The 16,121-nt window shown below is 40.7% G+C and overlaps 1 protein-coding gene across 8 annotated transcripts in view; it reads right to left on the bottom strand.

Annotated features, from left to right (window-relative positions):
• malrd1 (MAM and LDL receptor class A domain containing 1) overlaps window positions 1–16,121 on the bottom strand; it is a 408,484-nt gene that overhangs the window by 370,957 nt on the left and 21,406 nt on the right. Inside the window, exon 1 of one of the 8 annotated variants that reach the window (XM_043690420.1) lies at window positions 3,957–4,068. The exons of the other annotated variants lie outside the window; for them this stretch is intronic. Within the exon in view, the coding sequence (XP_043546355.1) occupies window positions 3,957–4,053 (97 nt within the window). The 5' untranslated portion in view covers window positions 4,054–4,068. Of the gene's footprint in view, window positions 1–3,956; window positions 4,069–16,121 lie in introns of those variants that run through there. 8 annotated transcript variants of the gene reach the window in all.

Below are 16,121 nucleotides of genomic sequence, written 5' to 3'. Positions count from 1 at the left end.
TGAAAAGTTTGCGTTCGTGTTTTTCTGATTAACTCCATTACGTACAGCATTCCCTCTCTTGTTGCAGTCAATTTGTATCAGATCCTTTCCCTTCCTTTCCATCCCTTCTCACTTAATAATTGTGCAGCATTTCTGTGTGCAACCAGTTGATAAATTTGGATTGCATTTTTTATTACACCACTTTTCACTGTCTCCATGGCGACAGTTGGTTTACAGAATAATATCTTTCCTTGTTGCAAATTATTCATGGAATCAGCCACCAGTCAGATTGCCACGTCAGCAGGAATTTTGTTTTTCTAATGTTGGAGATCATTTCTGTCTATAACCTTCCTTAGTCAGAGGTTAGCCTCTGTGGCCACGTCTTTTCCTCATTTTCACAGCTTTTTCCACTCTTGGAACTGCTTTTATAAGCTAAAGACATGATTCACAAATATCCAATGAACAAATTCTGACTATTTTCAAACTGAAATGCCAACATTAAAGGTTCAGTCCTTTACTCCCTTAGGTTGGAGATTTTGTTATTCCTGGTGTGAGAGCAGCACTGACAAGAAAGGGGGGAAACTACATTGTGAACAAAAATAATCTAACTGTCGACATCGGGAAAACTTTTCCCAATTTTCTATTGAAAGCATAAATGGTAATTCAGATTCTCACCGCTGAGTGGTGACGACCATGCCTTTGCATTTCAATTAGGACCCCCGACTCACCTTATTTATATGCCACTCTCAAATCTTCTCTCCTTTACTGAAAAACTAGATGGTGCAAACTAGATGCTGACTTCAGCTGAGTGCTTGTCCCAGCCATCATCCAATGTATGCTCCAAGGGTACAGTCATCCTGACCTCTCGGCTACACAAGCTGAATCAACAAACTACTAGCTCATGTATCAGCATGCCTGCTCGTGCACCACTTCAGACACCACTTCAACCTAAGGGGCAACTTTTTCACACAGAGGGTAGTACGGGTATGAAATGAGCTGCCAGAGGAAGTGATGGAGGCTGGTACAATTGCAACATTTAAAAGGCATTTGGATAGGTATATGAGTGGGAAGGGTTTGGAGGGATATGGGCCGGGTGCTGGCAGGTTGGTCTAGATTGGGTTGGGATATCTGGTCAGCATGGACGGGTTGGACTGAAGGGTCTGTTTCCATCCTGGACGTCTTTATGACTCTATGACTCTGTTGCTGCAGAATTATCTGATTTGGGACCCAAGAGCATGACTACACAACGAATGAGGTGAGGAGCAGCAGATCATGTGAGAAAAGTTACCCTGATCTACGGCAATCAGAAACAATGAATTTTTGACAAAACAATGCAAGTGAAAATGGGAAAGTTCCACCTTTAGTTTATCATCATGTCTGCTAATATTGCATACCCAATCCATTTTTAAAATTTTCCAACTGTCCTTGACTGTTATAACTAACCTCTAAAATAAATATTGTATAGTTATACGACACAGCTAATCTCTATTGTTCCAGCATATTCAGTGAATAAATAATCTAGGCTGTAAGTGCAATACAAAAAGAATGCTATTCTCTTGAACGTACCATGTTTTGCAAGTTTTTTTTAATATCTGGAAGAGTTATCTCACAGAACTGAATGGCTTTTTTCCTACCATCAAATCACTCATGTTACTTTTTACCCATTATCCACCACCACTAAACTACCTGCATTTCCTACTAATCAAAGAAGGGCCTGTGCCCGAAACGTCGAATCTCCTGTTCCCTGGATGCTGCCTGACCTGCTGTGCTGTTCCAGCAATAAAGTTTCAACTTTGATCTCCAGCATCTGCAGACCTCACTTTCTCCTAGTGAGAAAGATTACCAGAGGATACAGAAGGATATTTATAGGACGGAGACTTGGGCAAAGAATTGGCAGACAGAGTTTAATGCGGGAAAATGGGATGTGTGCATTTTGGGAGATCTAACGCAAGATGGAAGTATACAGTAAATGGCAGAATCTTTAATAGTATCAACATATGAGGGAAGGAGACAAAGAGGTCCATGTCCCCCTACACATTAACAGCACAGAGGTGAAATGAGTGGAGAGTGTCAAACTGCTGGGAGTGGTCATCCACAACAAGCTTTCTTGGACTCTTCATGTGGACACACTGGTTACAAAGGCCCAACAACGTCTCTTCTTCCACAGGCAACTGAGGAAATTTAGCATGATGGCAAACACCCTTGCCAACTTTTATAGGTGTGCCATCAGAGCATTCTGCCTGGATGTATCACCACATTGTGTGGCAACTGTACCATTCAAGATCGGAGATGGTTACAGAGAGTGGTGAACTCGACCCGGACAATCACAAAGGCTAACCTCCCACCTATAGAATCCATCTCCCAGGCCCGCTGTCAAAGAAAGGCCACCAGCATTCTTAAAGATCCATCCCATGTTGGCAATGCTTTTCTACAACCTCTACCATCAGGGAGAAGGTACAGAAGCCTGAGCACACGCACCAGCCCGTTTCGCAACAGTTTCTACCCTATTGTTGTTAGAATGCTGAATGGACTCACAAACTCTTAACATTTGGTTGTATCTGTGTTTTTGTTTTTTGAGCCTGTTTACCTATTATTTACTTAGCTATGTGACTAAACTCTGTAGATCTGCCTGTATTACTTACAAGACAAAGCTTTTCACTGTGCCTCGGTACATTTGACAATAAATTCAATTCAAATTCAAATTCAAAGTTCCCTGAAAGTGGTAACACAAATGGATAAATTGGAATGCTCACCTTTATTGGATAGGTCACAGAGTATAAAAATTGGCAAATTATGTTGCAGCTATATTGAACTCTAGTCAGCCCATATTTGCAATATTGTGTATAGGTCTGGTCTTCACAATGCCAGAGGATGTGGAGGCTTTCGAGAGGGTACAGAAATGGTTTACTAGGATGTTGCCTGGTAGGAGAGGATTAGCTATGAGGCTAACTTGGTTTGTTTACACTTGGACATCAAAAGAGGAGGGGTATTCCGATAGACAAGTTTACAAAATTTTGAGATACATGGATAGAATGAATAGGCTGAGTCTTTTTTTACCAATGTAGTAATGCTAATTACTAGGCGACAAGAGTTTAAAGTAAAAGGGGATAAGTTTAAAGGGGATGTAAAAGGCAATTTTTTTACACAGAGGGTGAAAAACATTGCCAGAGAATGTGGTAGAAAAAATAGCAACATTTAAGAGTATCTTGATAGATGCATGAATAGGCAAGTAATTGAGAGACGCGGATTGTGTAAAGGCAAAATGTTTTAGTTGGAAAGGCATCATTTGTTAATGCAGTCTTGGTGGGCCAAAAGGCCTATTCCTGTGCTGTACTGTTCTTTGTTCTTTATTACCTGCAATGCCCAGCATGGGTGGATCACCAAAGATGAGGGAGAGGTAGGAAGAAAGGGAGGGGATGGGGTTTTCTATGTTTTCTTACCAAGACCAAAGTGAAACAGCAAGATCAAAAGTTAAAACTGTTAAACAATGACCACAATCTTATTAAAGTACAAGTTGGGATCTCATTGAGTTTGCTCCTGAACCACACAGCAATCAGGTAATGTCAATGCCACTTTTCCTTGAATCAAGACCCTGGACATTCTGTCCAGCAAGAGCCGCCAACAGCTTTTATTGGATAGGTCACAGAGTATAAAAATTGGCAAATCATGTTGCAGCTATATTGAACTCTAGTCAGCCCATATTCACAATATTGTGTATAGGTCTGGTCTTCACAATGCCAGAGGATGTGGAGGCTTTCGAGAGGGTACAGAAGGAGGCAATGGCTTCTGCCAGAAGATTGCTCTCAATGTCCCAAGATCAAAGAGGCACCTAAATAAAAGTAAGTGATGTAGGAGACAAGTTCTTATGCTTCTCTTCCATTAGTTCATTCTCATCCTTTTATCAATTACGTAGTCTCTTTATCTTAAATACTTATTCACTTCTTTCTTCGTGGTTAATGTTTTCTGGTGTCTATTACCTCTGATTCCTTTCTTCAGTAAATTCTTTATTACAGTTTTGTTCTGTAATTGTTGATTATTTGTGGTATTTTCCACCCCGATGAAGAATTTGTTCATTCAGAACTTTAACTTCTATACTTTCTCCGTAGATACAACTGGACTGCCCAGTGCTTCCAGAATCTTTAGTTTTACATTAATAATAAATGTAGTCTAATGCCCTGCAAATTAACTGAATGCCAGATTGTCTCTGCCTTGTATAATTCACTGCTCCCTGCCAAGTCAGCAAGATCAGAGAAATAGTCCATCTAATATGTCCATTTGTAACATGGTGCAGGTTGTGTAGTGGCTGTACAAATCAAGTATACATGCGGTAATTCCTGAAAAACATGTCAACAAGGAGTAAGATAAAGTAAGGATGAATAATTATGATAAGCGATGTTATTGTGTAAGTACCTAATTCCTATTCTGTTAGTTTGACAAAAACACTATTGCTTTAAAAGATGCACCTTTGTTAAGTAAGTGAAGATAAGAATTTGATATGATAATATTAAACATTTTTCAATTATTACTTGGACCATCTTGTCATGTCATTGTTGAACAATGTAATTAATCCATCTGGACATCCAAATCCATTAAGTAGTTCAAACCAGGGCTGTTATTACTCGAAGTTAGATGGTTAAGAAGGTGTGATTTGATGGAACTGGTCAAGATATGCATTGCCACAAAATGGCATAGATTGAAAGAAATGATTTGAGTCTGCTAGGAGTCTAAAATTGAGCAGCAATGTCAAAATGATACTGATAGACCTTTTAGGAATTTATTGAGGTATCACTTCCAAAGGCAAAGGATGGTGGAAGTGTCTTATTAAATAAATTACAAGTTATTTAAATTGTTGATCTCAAAACATGAGGTTGATAAGGTTTTTTTGTTTACCAAAAATATTGCTATTATAGTGACAAGAAGGCCCAGGTATATAAGGTAGAAAGCCTATCACCAGATTTCCCCACACTATCCCAAAGACTTTCCAGTGGTTTGTGGTAAAGAATGAACCATGAATAAGTCTCATTGGAAGAGGCAGTTACCTTAGATGAAAAAGATAAGGTTTATTGCATCTTTATAACTATATACCACATTTTGCCCCGGTAAAAGGAGAAAAAGCATGACTGTCTCCAACTACAGCTGTCTGACACTATCTGATGCTCCACCCAGATGCACTCAATGGCGGAACAGGATTGAGGGATTAAAAGCCCAAAGTTCCTATGATTCGACATGTCAATAGACATTGCCAAGAGGTAATTGCAAAGAGCGGACCTAGCATTCTAAAATTTCTGCTTGGTGAGTTAACCAACTTGGTTTAATCATTGGTCATCACCGTTTGTTGTCACCAAAGGTCTCAAACAAGGTTGTGTTCTTGTTATAACTCTGCTCAGTGTTATAAAGTGAGGCAATCAATAACTGTGACAGGAAAATCTGGCTTCAAAACCACTTGGACAAAGTCATCATCAACCTGTATTGGTGGCATGCAAACCCAAAGTTCTGAAAAGGTGATCCCACACTAAAGGACGAGAAAATGGAAATATGTCCTCTCTAATCCACTAACCATTGTGATTTCCCTCACTAAACAATTGATAGATAGCAGGCAGAGCTAACAGATAAACTGTGAAAATTATTGGGGTAAAATACTTCTTTAGCAGCAACATCATCAGGCTGACTTACTCTCCACATAATGTATTTCACATAGTTGAATCGAAAAGAAAATTGTGCTGAACATGAAATGGGCTGCAGATGGATATTCATATGTTTTGCACTACCAGTTAAGACAAATATCACCTCATTATGTTTCACTTCAACAGCAGTCAACTACTCTGCTGGGTCCCAAGATCAGCCCATAAAACTGATTAATGCAGAAGCATTACTTGAGACTTCAAGGCTAAGAGGGCTAACATTCACAGTAATGTGCCTCTTACCACTCTGCATCAAGCATTCTGTCATTTATAAAAATATAATGTTACATGGCACTTAGAGCCTGCTCAGTCATTCAACACAATCTTCCTCAGCTCCAGTTTCCTGCCTCTCCCTAGTTCTGGATTCCCTGAGAGACCAGACATTTTCTCTATCCCAGCCTTGAAGTGATAACATGAAAAAAACCATGAGGCTTCCATGAAAGACAACAAAAATTGCACTTAGTATATTTCTAGTAAAACTCAGCCCTCTGTCTCCTTTAGAGTTAATGATCTTACCAGACTTACTGGTTCTGTCAAGAAAATTAATGTGTAAGCTTTTAGCTTCTTGATCTGGGGAACCTAAATAATTGAAAACTCCCTAGTATACATACTAATTTCAAAGCATTTTATGGGATTCTTGGGACAAGCAAACATCTTCAGATAGATCCAACATAACCATTATGATCTTAAGTGTGAATATGTTTTACCACCGTAAAACCATTGGACCCATAAGATATACGTGTAGAATTAGGCCATTCAGTCTGTCAAGTCAGCTGTGTCATTCAGTCATGGCTGATGTGTTTCTCTAACCCATTCTGCTGCCTTCTTCACATAACCTTTGATCCCTTTATGAGTCAAGAACCTATCCATCTTTTTTTAAATAAACTCAATGACTTGGCATCCACAGTCCTCTGCAGCAATGAGGTTCCACAAATTCACCACCCTCTGGTTGAAGAAATTCCTCTTCCTCTCAGTTCTAAAGGATTGTCCTTTTACTCTAAGGCAGTGTCCTTGGGTCTTAGTCTCTCTTCCTAGTGGAAACATCTTCTTCATATCCACTCTATCCAGGCATCTCAGCATTCTGTAGGTTTCAATGAGGATCACCCCTTATCCTTCTGAACTCCATCAACTAAAGACCCAGAGTCTTCAACCACTTCATTCCTGGGATCATTCTTGTGAATTTCCTCTTCCAAAGCCAATACATCCTTCTTTAGATAAGGGGCCCAAAACTGCTCATGATATTCCAAATACAGTCTGACCTCAGCAGTATACTCCTGCTCTTGATTTCTAGCCCATTCGAAATGAACCATGCCAACAACACAACACAAATTCCCTCTTTACAATAGAATTATCCTTCTAATGTTTCAATTACACTTATTGCAGTGATGTTCATTTATATTTAACTTTCAATATATTTGTATTGTCAAAAGGCATTTAATAACATACCATACATTAGGCTACTTCATAAAAAAAGAACATGGATGTACTATTTAGCAAGGAAAAATAATTGGCTAACTAATAGAAGACAAAGAGTTGGGATAAGGGAGATGTAACAAGGTTGGCCAAGTGGACCTCATAGAATATGAGTTCCTTGATTGGGGCTAATCATCAGAATCAATCAGGGATTCCTGACTGACAGATATAAATAGGAGTGTCAGAGGTTCTGTTCACTCTGAGAGCTGGATCTGAAGGAGCTGGATCAGTGTCAAGGACTCGTCATGTGGAAATAAAGGGTGAGTTGGTAATGGGATGCTGTCCTTTATGGATTTATTTCAGCGACGATGACAGAAAAGCTGGATCCTAAAGAAATGTGCGCACAACAGTTATCTATGAGTTGGGGTAAGCATTTTTGGCATCATTACATTATTTGGGGAGGCTGACTCATTTGATCCTGCCATTGATGACTGGGCCCAGTATGCTGAAAGAATTTTTTTTTTCTAGGCAAATGACATTGGGGCAGATGAAAAGCAAACAGTAATTCTCTGACAGCTTGTGAACCTGCAGCTTTTTGGGTTATTAGGAACCTAAGTTTTCCCAAGGCACCAGATACTAAAACCTTTCAAGAGTTAACAGATTTAGTAAAGGAATATTACAACCACAAGCCTCCTCTAATTCTAAGATGTTGTAGGTTTTACTTGGCAATTTGAGAATCAGGAGAATCTGTATTGCGATTTTTGACTAAGTTAAGACAACTGGCAGAGGCATGCAACTTTGGTTTAACTGTTAATGAGATGCTGAGACACTGTTTAGTATGTAGGATTAATGATGTAACAATGCAAAAGCACCAGCTAGCTGAACCCCTACTACTAGACTTCAAACAGGCACCATAACTGGCTTTATCAGTTGAAAATGCAGCAAGTGGAGTGTATGAGTTGCAGGCTATTCCAATGGAAGCGGACATTGGGCTTGGGGAACACTCCTTGACTGAAAGCAATTGTATAGCCTCACTCAAGACGTATCCTGAATAGAGGGACTCTAGGTCAGCCAACAGCAAAACCCCAAAACAAAGCCGCCTTGGCCGAACAGTCCACATTTTCTTCAGGATTCAGGCAGCAAGCCGTTGTTGCTGTTGGTATGCAGACTGGAGTCCCACTAGATCTAAAATTGAGCAAGAGGATTCATAGGCCAATATCCAGAACAGTGCACACCCTGGAAAGTCCACCTTCATCTGGTCTGGAACAAGTAAATTGCTTAGCGACAAATCAGAATCAACCAAAATAAACATCTGGTTAAATGGCCACCCGGTTAAAATGGAGGTTAATATCAGGGCAGCCATTTCAGTGATCACTGAACCAGGTTTTAACAAAATTTGTCATGGACTCCAACCCTTAGGTTTGTGCAAGACCTCAGCTAGACTGAGAAAGTATATCAGGGAATCTTTACAGATTAAGGGTATGACTTCAGCTCCAATCTCTGTTTCGGTTTCTACCAATTGTAGTATAAGACCCAGGCCCAAACTTGATAGGGCAAAATTGGTTGAGAAAGATTCAACCAGATTGGCTCAACATTTTTCGATTGGAAAATGGCTGCCTGAGTGAAGTCCTAATTAAATACCGGGAAGCTTTTTGGGTAGGTCTAGGAATTATCAAAGGAGCCAAGGCAACTTTGTGTATTGACCAGGAAGCAATCCCACAATTCTGCATGGCCACCCAGTATGATTTGCCTTGTGGGCAAATGCAGAGGCAGAAATCAGGAGGCTGGAAAGCAAAAGAATCATCAATCCAGTCCAGTTTTCAGAATGGGCAGCACCGGTCATATCGATTGTGAAGTCCGACTGTTCAATTCACCTATTTAGGGATTTTTAAAACTAGTAAACTAATTTTTGCAGGTTGATGAATGCCCAATCCTTTGCATAGTGGATTTATATACAATGCTGGCAAGAGGTCTGTTCTTCACAAAGCTGGACATGAGCCATGCATACTTGTAATTGCAGTTAGATGAGAATTCCCAGATGTATGCTGTAATTAATATCCTTAAGGGTTTGTACCAATATATGAGGCTGCCATTTGGGGTATTGTAAGCCTGTGCAATTTTTCAGTGGACGATGGAGAAAATTTCACAAGGTCTATCCCAGGTTGCCAATTATCTAGATGACGTACTAATAACAGGGAAGACCAATAAGAAGCACTTAGAGAACTTGGGCCTAATCCTTAGATGTTTCTCCCAGGCGGGTGTACACCTTAAAGGGAAAAAGTATGTGTTCGAGGCTCTCCAGGTGACCTACTCGAGTGACAGAATCAACAAGACTGGGGCTGCACATGTTGGAAGATAAAGTGAGAGCGATCAAAGGTGCCTCAGCTCCCAAGTCTGTACTGGAACATAGGTCTTTCCCTTGGATTGGTTAATTATTACATAACCTGGCCTCCATTCTGGCACCTTGGCAACAATTTTTAAAAAAGGGTCCATCTTGGAAATAGTTGCAAAGCCAAGCCATAGCTTTCAGGGAAGTGAAGGAACAACTCTAAGGTGTTGGCACACTATGAATCCAAGCAAAATCTGATATGACATGGAATGCCTCCCTGTGTGACATCAGGGTAGTATAGTTGGTCCAATGAAGAGGAAAACCTAATAGCGTATGCATCCAGGACCTTGGCTAATGGGCCATAAATACCCCAGAAGGAAGGTTTGGACACAGGATGTTCCATAATACTTTTACTGATAAGAATTTGTAATAATAACGGATCACAACCCCTGCTAAATCTACATAAAGAGGACAAAAATAACCGCCAGTGGCTCCCCCACATTCGTGGGAACGGCTGGATAAACCCTGGACTCAGTTACAAGTTGACTATGCAGGCCCTTTCCTGGGCTCAATGTTCTTAGTCATTGTGGATGGCCACTGCAAGTGTCTGGACATGCATGGCATTCATTCATCAAATATGGGGACAATGATATAAAAACTGTGCACATCTTTTGCAATATATGGATTCCCTGAAGTGTTGGCCACAAATAATGAATCATCATTTACCAGCAGGGAATTAGAGTTTTTCCTAAAGTCAAATTGTATTCAACACATAAGGACAGCTCCAGAACATCCATCATCCAATTGTCTGTCAGAAAGAGCAGTCCAAACATTGAAGGCAGGCTTAAAGAAACAGCCTACAGCCTCATTCGATACCAAACTGTCCTGGTTCCTATTTGATTAGAGGACCACCCCTCATGCAACTACAGGGGTAGCTCCAACAGAGTTGCTAATGGGAAGAAGACTCCACACTGGGTTAAATCTGATCTTCCACGACGTGTGGGAGGTGGGGTGGGGAGGGTGAAACACCTTCAGGAACACCAATGCTAGACAAAATCTCTGCTAAGTGAGAGAGACAGTTTAATTTGGGGGATAAAATTTGGTGTAGGAACCACAGAAATGGCCCGGCATGGGTACGAGGCATGGTTAATGTGAGGTGACTTATAAAGTTCTGGGAGGTGTGATGGTCCTCAACAAGGACCATATGAAAACTGCAAACCTGTAAATGGTGCAGGAGAAAAATGTGCCTGGCTCCTTGATAGCCTTTCAGAATGTTCCGGAACCCACTGAATTTCACCCTCTGTCAAGCATTGAAGAAAACTTGGAATCTGAGATGAATATGGCAGATGTTGCTGCCTCTATGCCTTTACTACCTGAAGAATAGAATGAATTTCTTCCAAGACAAGAGGTGCAAGAGGTGAGCTACGGTGCATTACTCACTACCCGTATCAGAAGGAGAGTTGGAGGAACCTGACCTGGTGCCAAAATACTCCAGGTAAATACAACAAAAAAGAGCCAGCTTACATCCTCGGACCCAGAGGGGGAGACACATACTAGGTGTAATAAGGTCAGCCAGGTGGACCTCATAGAATATGAATTCCCTGATTGGGGAATCTTGTCTAATCTAATCAGTGAATCCTGGCTAACAGATATAAACAGGAGGTTCTGTTCACTCTGAGGGAGCTGGGTCAGTGTTAAGGATTCTCCACGTGTAAATAAAGGGTGACTTGGTGACGGGATACCAGCCTCTGTGGAGTAATTTCAGGGGCATTTTCAGGATAGCAACCTTTAACTTGCGTTGTGCCACAGGGATCAGTCATGGTGCTACCATTATTTCACTTTCCTCATCAAAGTCATGAATAAAAATTGTAAGTTCTGGAGCCAAATGTGTGGAGGTCGCAGAATTAATGGAAGTCAAATGGTAGGATGACACAAAGAGTGTGCAGAGATATAGACACGTTGCAAGTGGGCAAAAGCTTGGCAAATGGAAAATAATTGGAAAGATGTGAGGGTATGCACTTTGGCAGAAAGTAAAGATGATCTTTCTATTATTTAAATGGAGAAAATTGCAAAAGGCTACAGAATAGTGAGATCTGGGAGTCGTCGTCCATTATTCACCAAAATGTAAGCAAGAAATAGTGAAGGCAAATGGAATGTTGACCTTCATTTCGAAGGGAATGGAATATAAAAGTAAAAAGGTTTTGCTAAAACTGCTCAAGATATTAATTTCAGAATGGAATATTATGAATAGTTTCAGGCCCCAAAGAAAAATGCTCTTGGATTGGATACAATCCAGAGAAGGTTCACTAGGCTGTCTCTCCATCCTGGTATCAATCTTATGAGGAGAGGTTTTTTAGGTTGAGCCTGTTCTCATTATAATTTAGAAGAATGAGAGGTGACCTTATTGAAATACTCAAGATACTTAGGATCTTAACAAAGTAAATGAAGACACAACTTTTCCCCTTATGGGAGAGTCTCGGACAAGAACGCATAATGTCAGAATAAGGCATCACACTTTTATAACAGAGATGAGGAGGAATTTCTTCTCTTGTAGTAAGTCTGTAGAATTCTTTGCTGCATATGGCTATTGATGCTGGATTATTAAGTATATCCAAGTTTGAAAAATGACCTTGATAGCTTTTTAATCAATAAGGGAGTCAAGGGTTATGGAGAAAAGGCAGGAAATTGGAGTTGACTATTATCAGATCAGCGATGATCTCATTGAATAGCAAAACAGACCTAATGGGCTGAATGGCCTACTTCTTCTCCTATGTCTCGTCATCCTAACGTCTTAAAGTCACAACTAAAATTTGTATCTGTAAAGCCAACGAATTCAACACTTTAAAACGAGATAGAGAGAAAACAGATCTGGTTAGCATGGATGAGTTGAAACAAAGGGTCTGTTTCTGTGCTGTATCTCTATGACTCTATAGTTAACCTAACATCTGTAGTCGGAAAAATGCTGGAGTCCATTATAAAAGATTTAATAACAGAGATCTTGTAAAATTGGTGACAGATTAGAGTCAGCATAGATTTACAAAAGGAAAATCATGCTTGAGAAATTTTCTGGAATGTTTGAGGATGCAACCAGTAGAGGTGATAAGGGGGAACCAGTGGATATTTGGACTTCCAGAGAATTTTCAGTAAGAGATTAGCATGTAAACTTAAAGTACATGGGACTGGGGCAAGTGTACTAACATAGATGGAGAATTGGTTGGCAAAAAAGAGACAATGAGTGGAATAAACAGGTATTTTTCCAAGTGGCTGGCAGTGACTAGTGGGGTTCCATAGGTATCAGTGCTTGGACCCCAACTATTCACAATATATATTAAAATTCTAGAAGAGGGACAAGATGCAATATCTGCAGATTTGCAGGTGACATGTGGTTCAGTGAGAGGGTGAAGTGTGAGGAGGATGCAGCGATGCTTCAGTGTGACTTAGACAAGGTGAGTGGGCAAATGCATGGCAGATGAAACATATTGTGGATAAATGTGAGGTTATCCACTTTGAAAGCAAAAATGGAAAACAGTCTGTTATCTATGTGGTGATAGATTGGGAAAGGAAAAGTATGAGGTCTGGGCATCAGCAAGTATTCTCAAGAAATTTTGAAGAAGGGTCAGTGGACTTGAAAACTAAACTCTGCTTTCTCTTCACAGATCCTGCCAGATCTGCTGAGTTTCTCCAGCAACTTCTGTTTTTGCTTCTGATTTAAAAACTGTTTCAACAGTACTTGTCATCAAGATGTTTTCATTGAATCCCTACAGTGTGAAAACAGGCCATTTGGCCCAACAAATCCATACTGACCATCTGAAGAGTAACCCACCCTGACCCATTCCCTTATCCTAACTCTACATTTCCCCTGACTATTGCACCTAACCTACACATCCCTGAATACTATGGGCAAATTTAGCATGGCCAATTCACCTAACCTGCACATCTTTGGACAGTGAGAGGAAACCAGAGCACCCCAAGGAAACCCATTGCAGGCACAGGGAGAATCCATACAGACAGTAGCCCAAGTCCCTGGTGCTGTGAATATTATTGAGAAAAATGGTTCTTTCAAGTAGAGAGTGGTTGCATTTGCACAGCCAGGCATCAAATGAAAGATCAAAATCTGTAATTGTGATTGATAGTGCTCTTTGTGGAATTGAACCTGGGTACCTGTGCTGTGAGGCAGCAGTGCTAATCATTGAGCCACCCTGCTGCCCCTCTGAGCCACCCTGCCACCATGTCTCCAAGCAGAGCCAGTTGATTTCATTGTGACCTATACCTTTCAGGTGATGAATATTAATGACTAGGTGTCTTTGGAAGCCCTTTTCAGATTGCTAGTGTTAGCCAGAAGAAGTCACCTTGTGTATTCTGGTGAGATTGGCTTTTAGGTTAGATGTTTTGATGGGCTTTTTAACCATCTTCCTCTCAACCTGAAGGACAAGGATTTTCAGATGGTTGATGAGATTTTAGAATTGCAAACTAACAGGAGCTAGCATTCATTGAATGTAGGAAAGCATCTGAATTGGCTTCACATTAACTTGATGGCAATACAGAGCCGAGAGTGTGGTGTTGGAAAAGCACAGCAGGTCAGGCAGCATTTGAGGAGCAGGAAAATCGATGTTTTGGACAAAAGCCCTTCATCAGGAAACCCTGAACAGCTTTTGCTCCAAACCCTTCCTATTCATATACCCGTCCAGATGCTTTTTAAATGTTGCAATTGCTCCACCACTTCCTCTGGAAGCCCAATCCACACACGGACCACCCTCTGCATGAAAAGGTTGACCTTTAACTCTCTTTTATATCTTTCCCCTCTCACCCTAAACCTATGTCCTCTAGTTCTGGACTCCCCCACTCCAGGGAAAAGAGCCTATCTATTTACCATATCCATGCTCCTCATGATTTTATAAACCTCTATAAGGTCAACCCTCAACCTTCGATGCCCCAGGGAAAACAGCCCTAGCCTATTCAGCCTTTCCATATAGCTCAAATCCTCCAACCCTAGCAACATCCTTGTAAATCTTTTCTAAACCCTTTCAAGTGTCACAACATCGTTCCGATAGACCAGAATTGCAATATCCCAAAAGTGACCAAACCAGTGTTGTGTACAGCCACAACATGACCTCCCAACTCCTGTACTCAATACTCTGACCAATAAAGGAAAACATACCAAACGCCTTCTTCACCATCCTATCCACCTGTGACTCCACTTACAAGGAGCTATGAACCTGCACTCTAAGGTCTCTTTGTTCAGCAACACTCCCTAGGACCTTACCATTAAGTGTATAAGTCCTGCTAAGATTTGCTTTCCCAAAATGCAGCACCTCGCATTTATCTGAATTAAACTCCATCTACCACTTCTCAGCCCATTGGCTCATCTGATCAAGATCCCGTTGTAATCTGAGGTAACATTCTTTGCTGTCCACTACACCTCCAATTTTGGTGTCATCTTTAAACTGACTAAGTATACCTTTTAAGGTCACATGCTAATCATTTATATAAATGACAAAAAGTAGTGGACACAGCACCGATCCCTGTGACACTGCGCTGGTCACAGGTCTCCAATCTGAAAAACAACCCTCCAACACTACCCTCTGTCTTCTACCTTCGAGCCAGTTCTGTATCCAAATGTCTAGTTCTCCCTGTATTCCAGGAGATCTAACCTTACTAATCAGTCTCCCATAGGGAACCTTGTCGAAGGCCTTACTGAAGTCCATATAGATCACGTCCACTGCTCTGCCCTCATCAATCCTCTTTGTTACTTCTTCAAAAAACTCAATCAAGTTTGTGAGACATGATTTCCCATGCACAAAGCTGTGTTGACTATCCCTAATCAGTCTTTGCCTTTACAAATACATGTACATCCTATCCCTCAGGATTCCTCCGACAACTTGCCCACCACTGACATTAGGCTCACCAGTCTATAGTTCCCTGACTTGTCTTTACCACCTTGCTTAAACAGTGGCACCATGTTAGCCAACCTCCAGTCTTCTCGCATCTCACCTGTGACTATCGTTGAAATAAATATCTCAGCAAAAGGCCCAGCAATCACTTTCCTAGCTTCCCACAGAATTTTCGGGTATACCTGATCATGTCCTGGGGATTTATCCACTTTTATGCTTTTCAAGACTTTCAGCACTTCCTCCTCTGTAATATGGACATTTTTCAAGATGTCACCATCTATTTCCCTACATTCTGTATCTTTCAAGTCCATCTCCACAGTAAACACTGATGCAAAATACATGTTATTGGCATGCTCTTCAAACAAGGTGCACTATCAATCACAATTATAGATTTTGATCTTTCATTTGATGCCTGTGTTCGTGCAACTACTCTCTACTTGATATGAACCAATTTTCTCAATGGTAAATAAACCTTTTTATGAATTGATTTAGAATGTTGAATGAACTGTTGTTTTATCCCTTCCACTGACATGAAGTTCCACTGATTTCTGAACAAAATATCTCCTGGGTAACCTGTGTTTATATTCCTATCTGTAACCAATTTAGGTTCAATTTTAATTCTCTCAAATAAAAGTTCACAGCTCATGTTGTTGGAAAACTAGGTTTCTGCATGCTGAGGGAGCAGATAATTTATAATTCCATCTTTTAACTCTGCAATAAAGTTCTGTGGAGAAAGTGAGGACTGCAGGTGCTGGAGAGTCAGAGACAAAAAATGTGTGCTGAAAAATCGCAGCAGGTCAGGCAGGATCCGAGAAGCAGAAGAGTTGA

Source organism: Chiloscyllium plagiosum, chromosome 5, assembly GCF_004010195.1.
Source record: "Chiloscyllium plagiosum isolate BGI_BamShark_2017 chromosome 5, ASM401019v2, whole genome shotgun sequence".
Taxonomy (NCBI): Eukaryota; Metazoa; Chordata; class Chondrichthyes; order Orectolobiformes; family Hemiscylliidae; genus Chiloscyllium; species Chiloscyllium plagiosum.
This window is presented reverse-complemented; position numbering and strand designations above follow the sequence as displayed.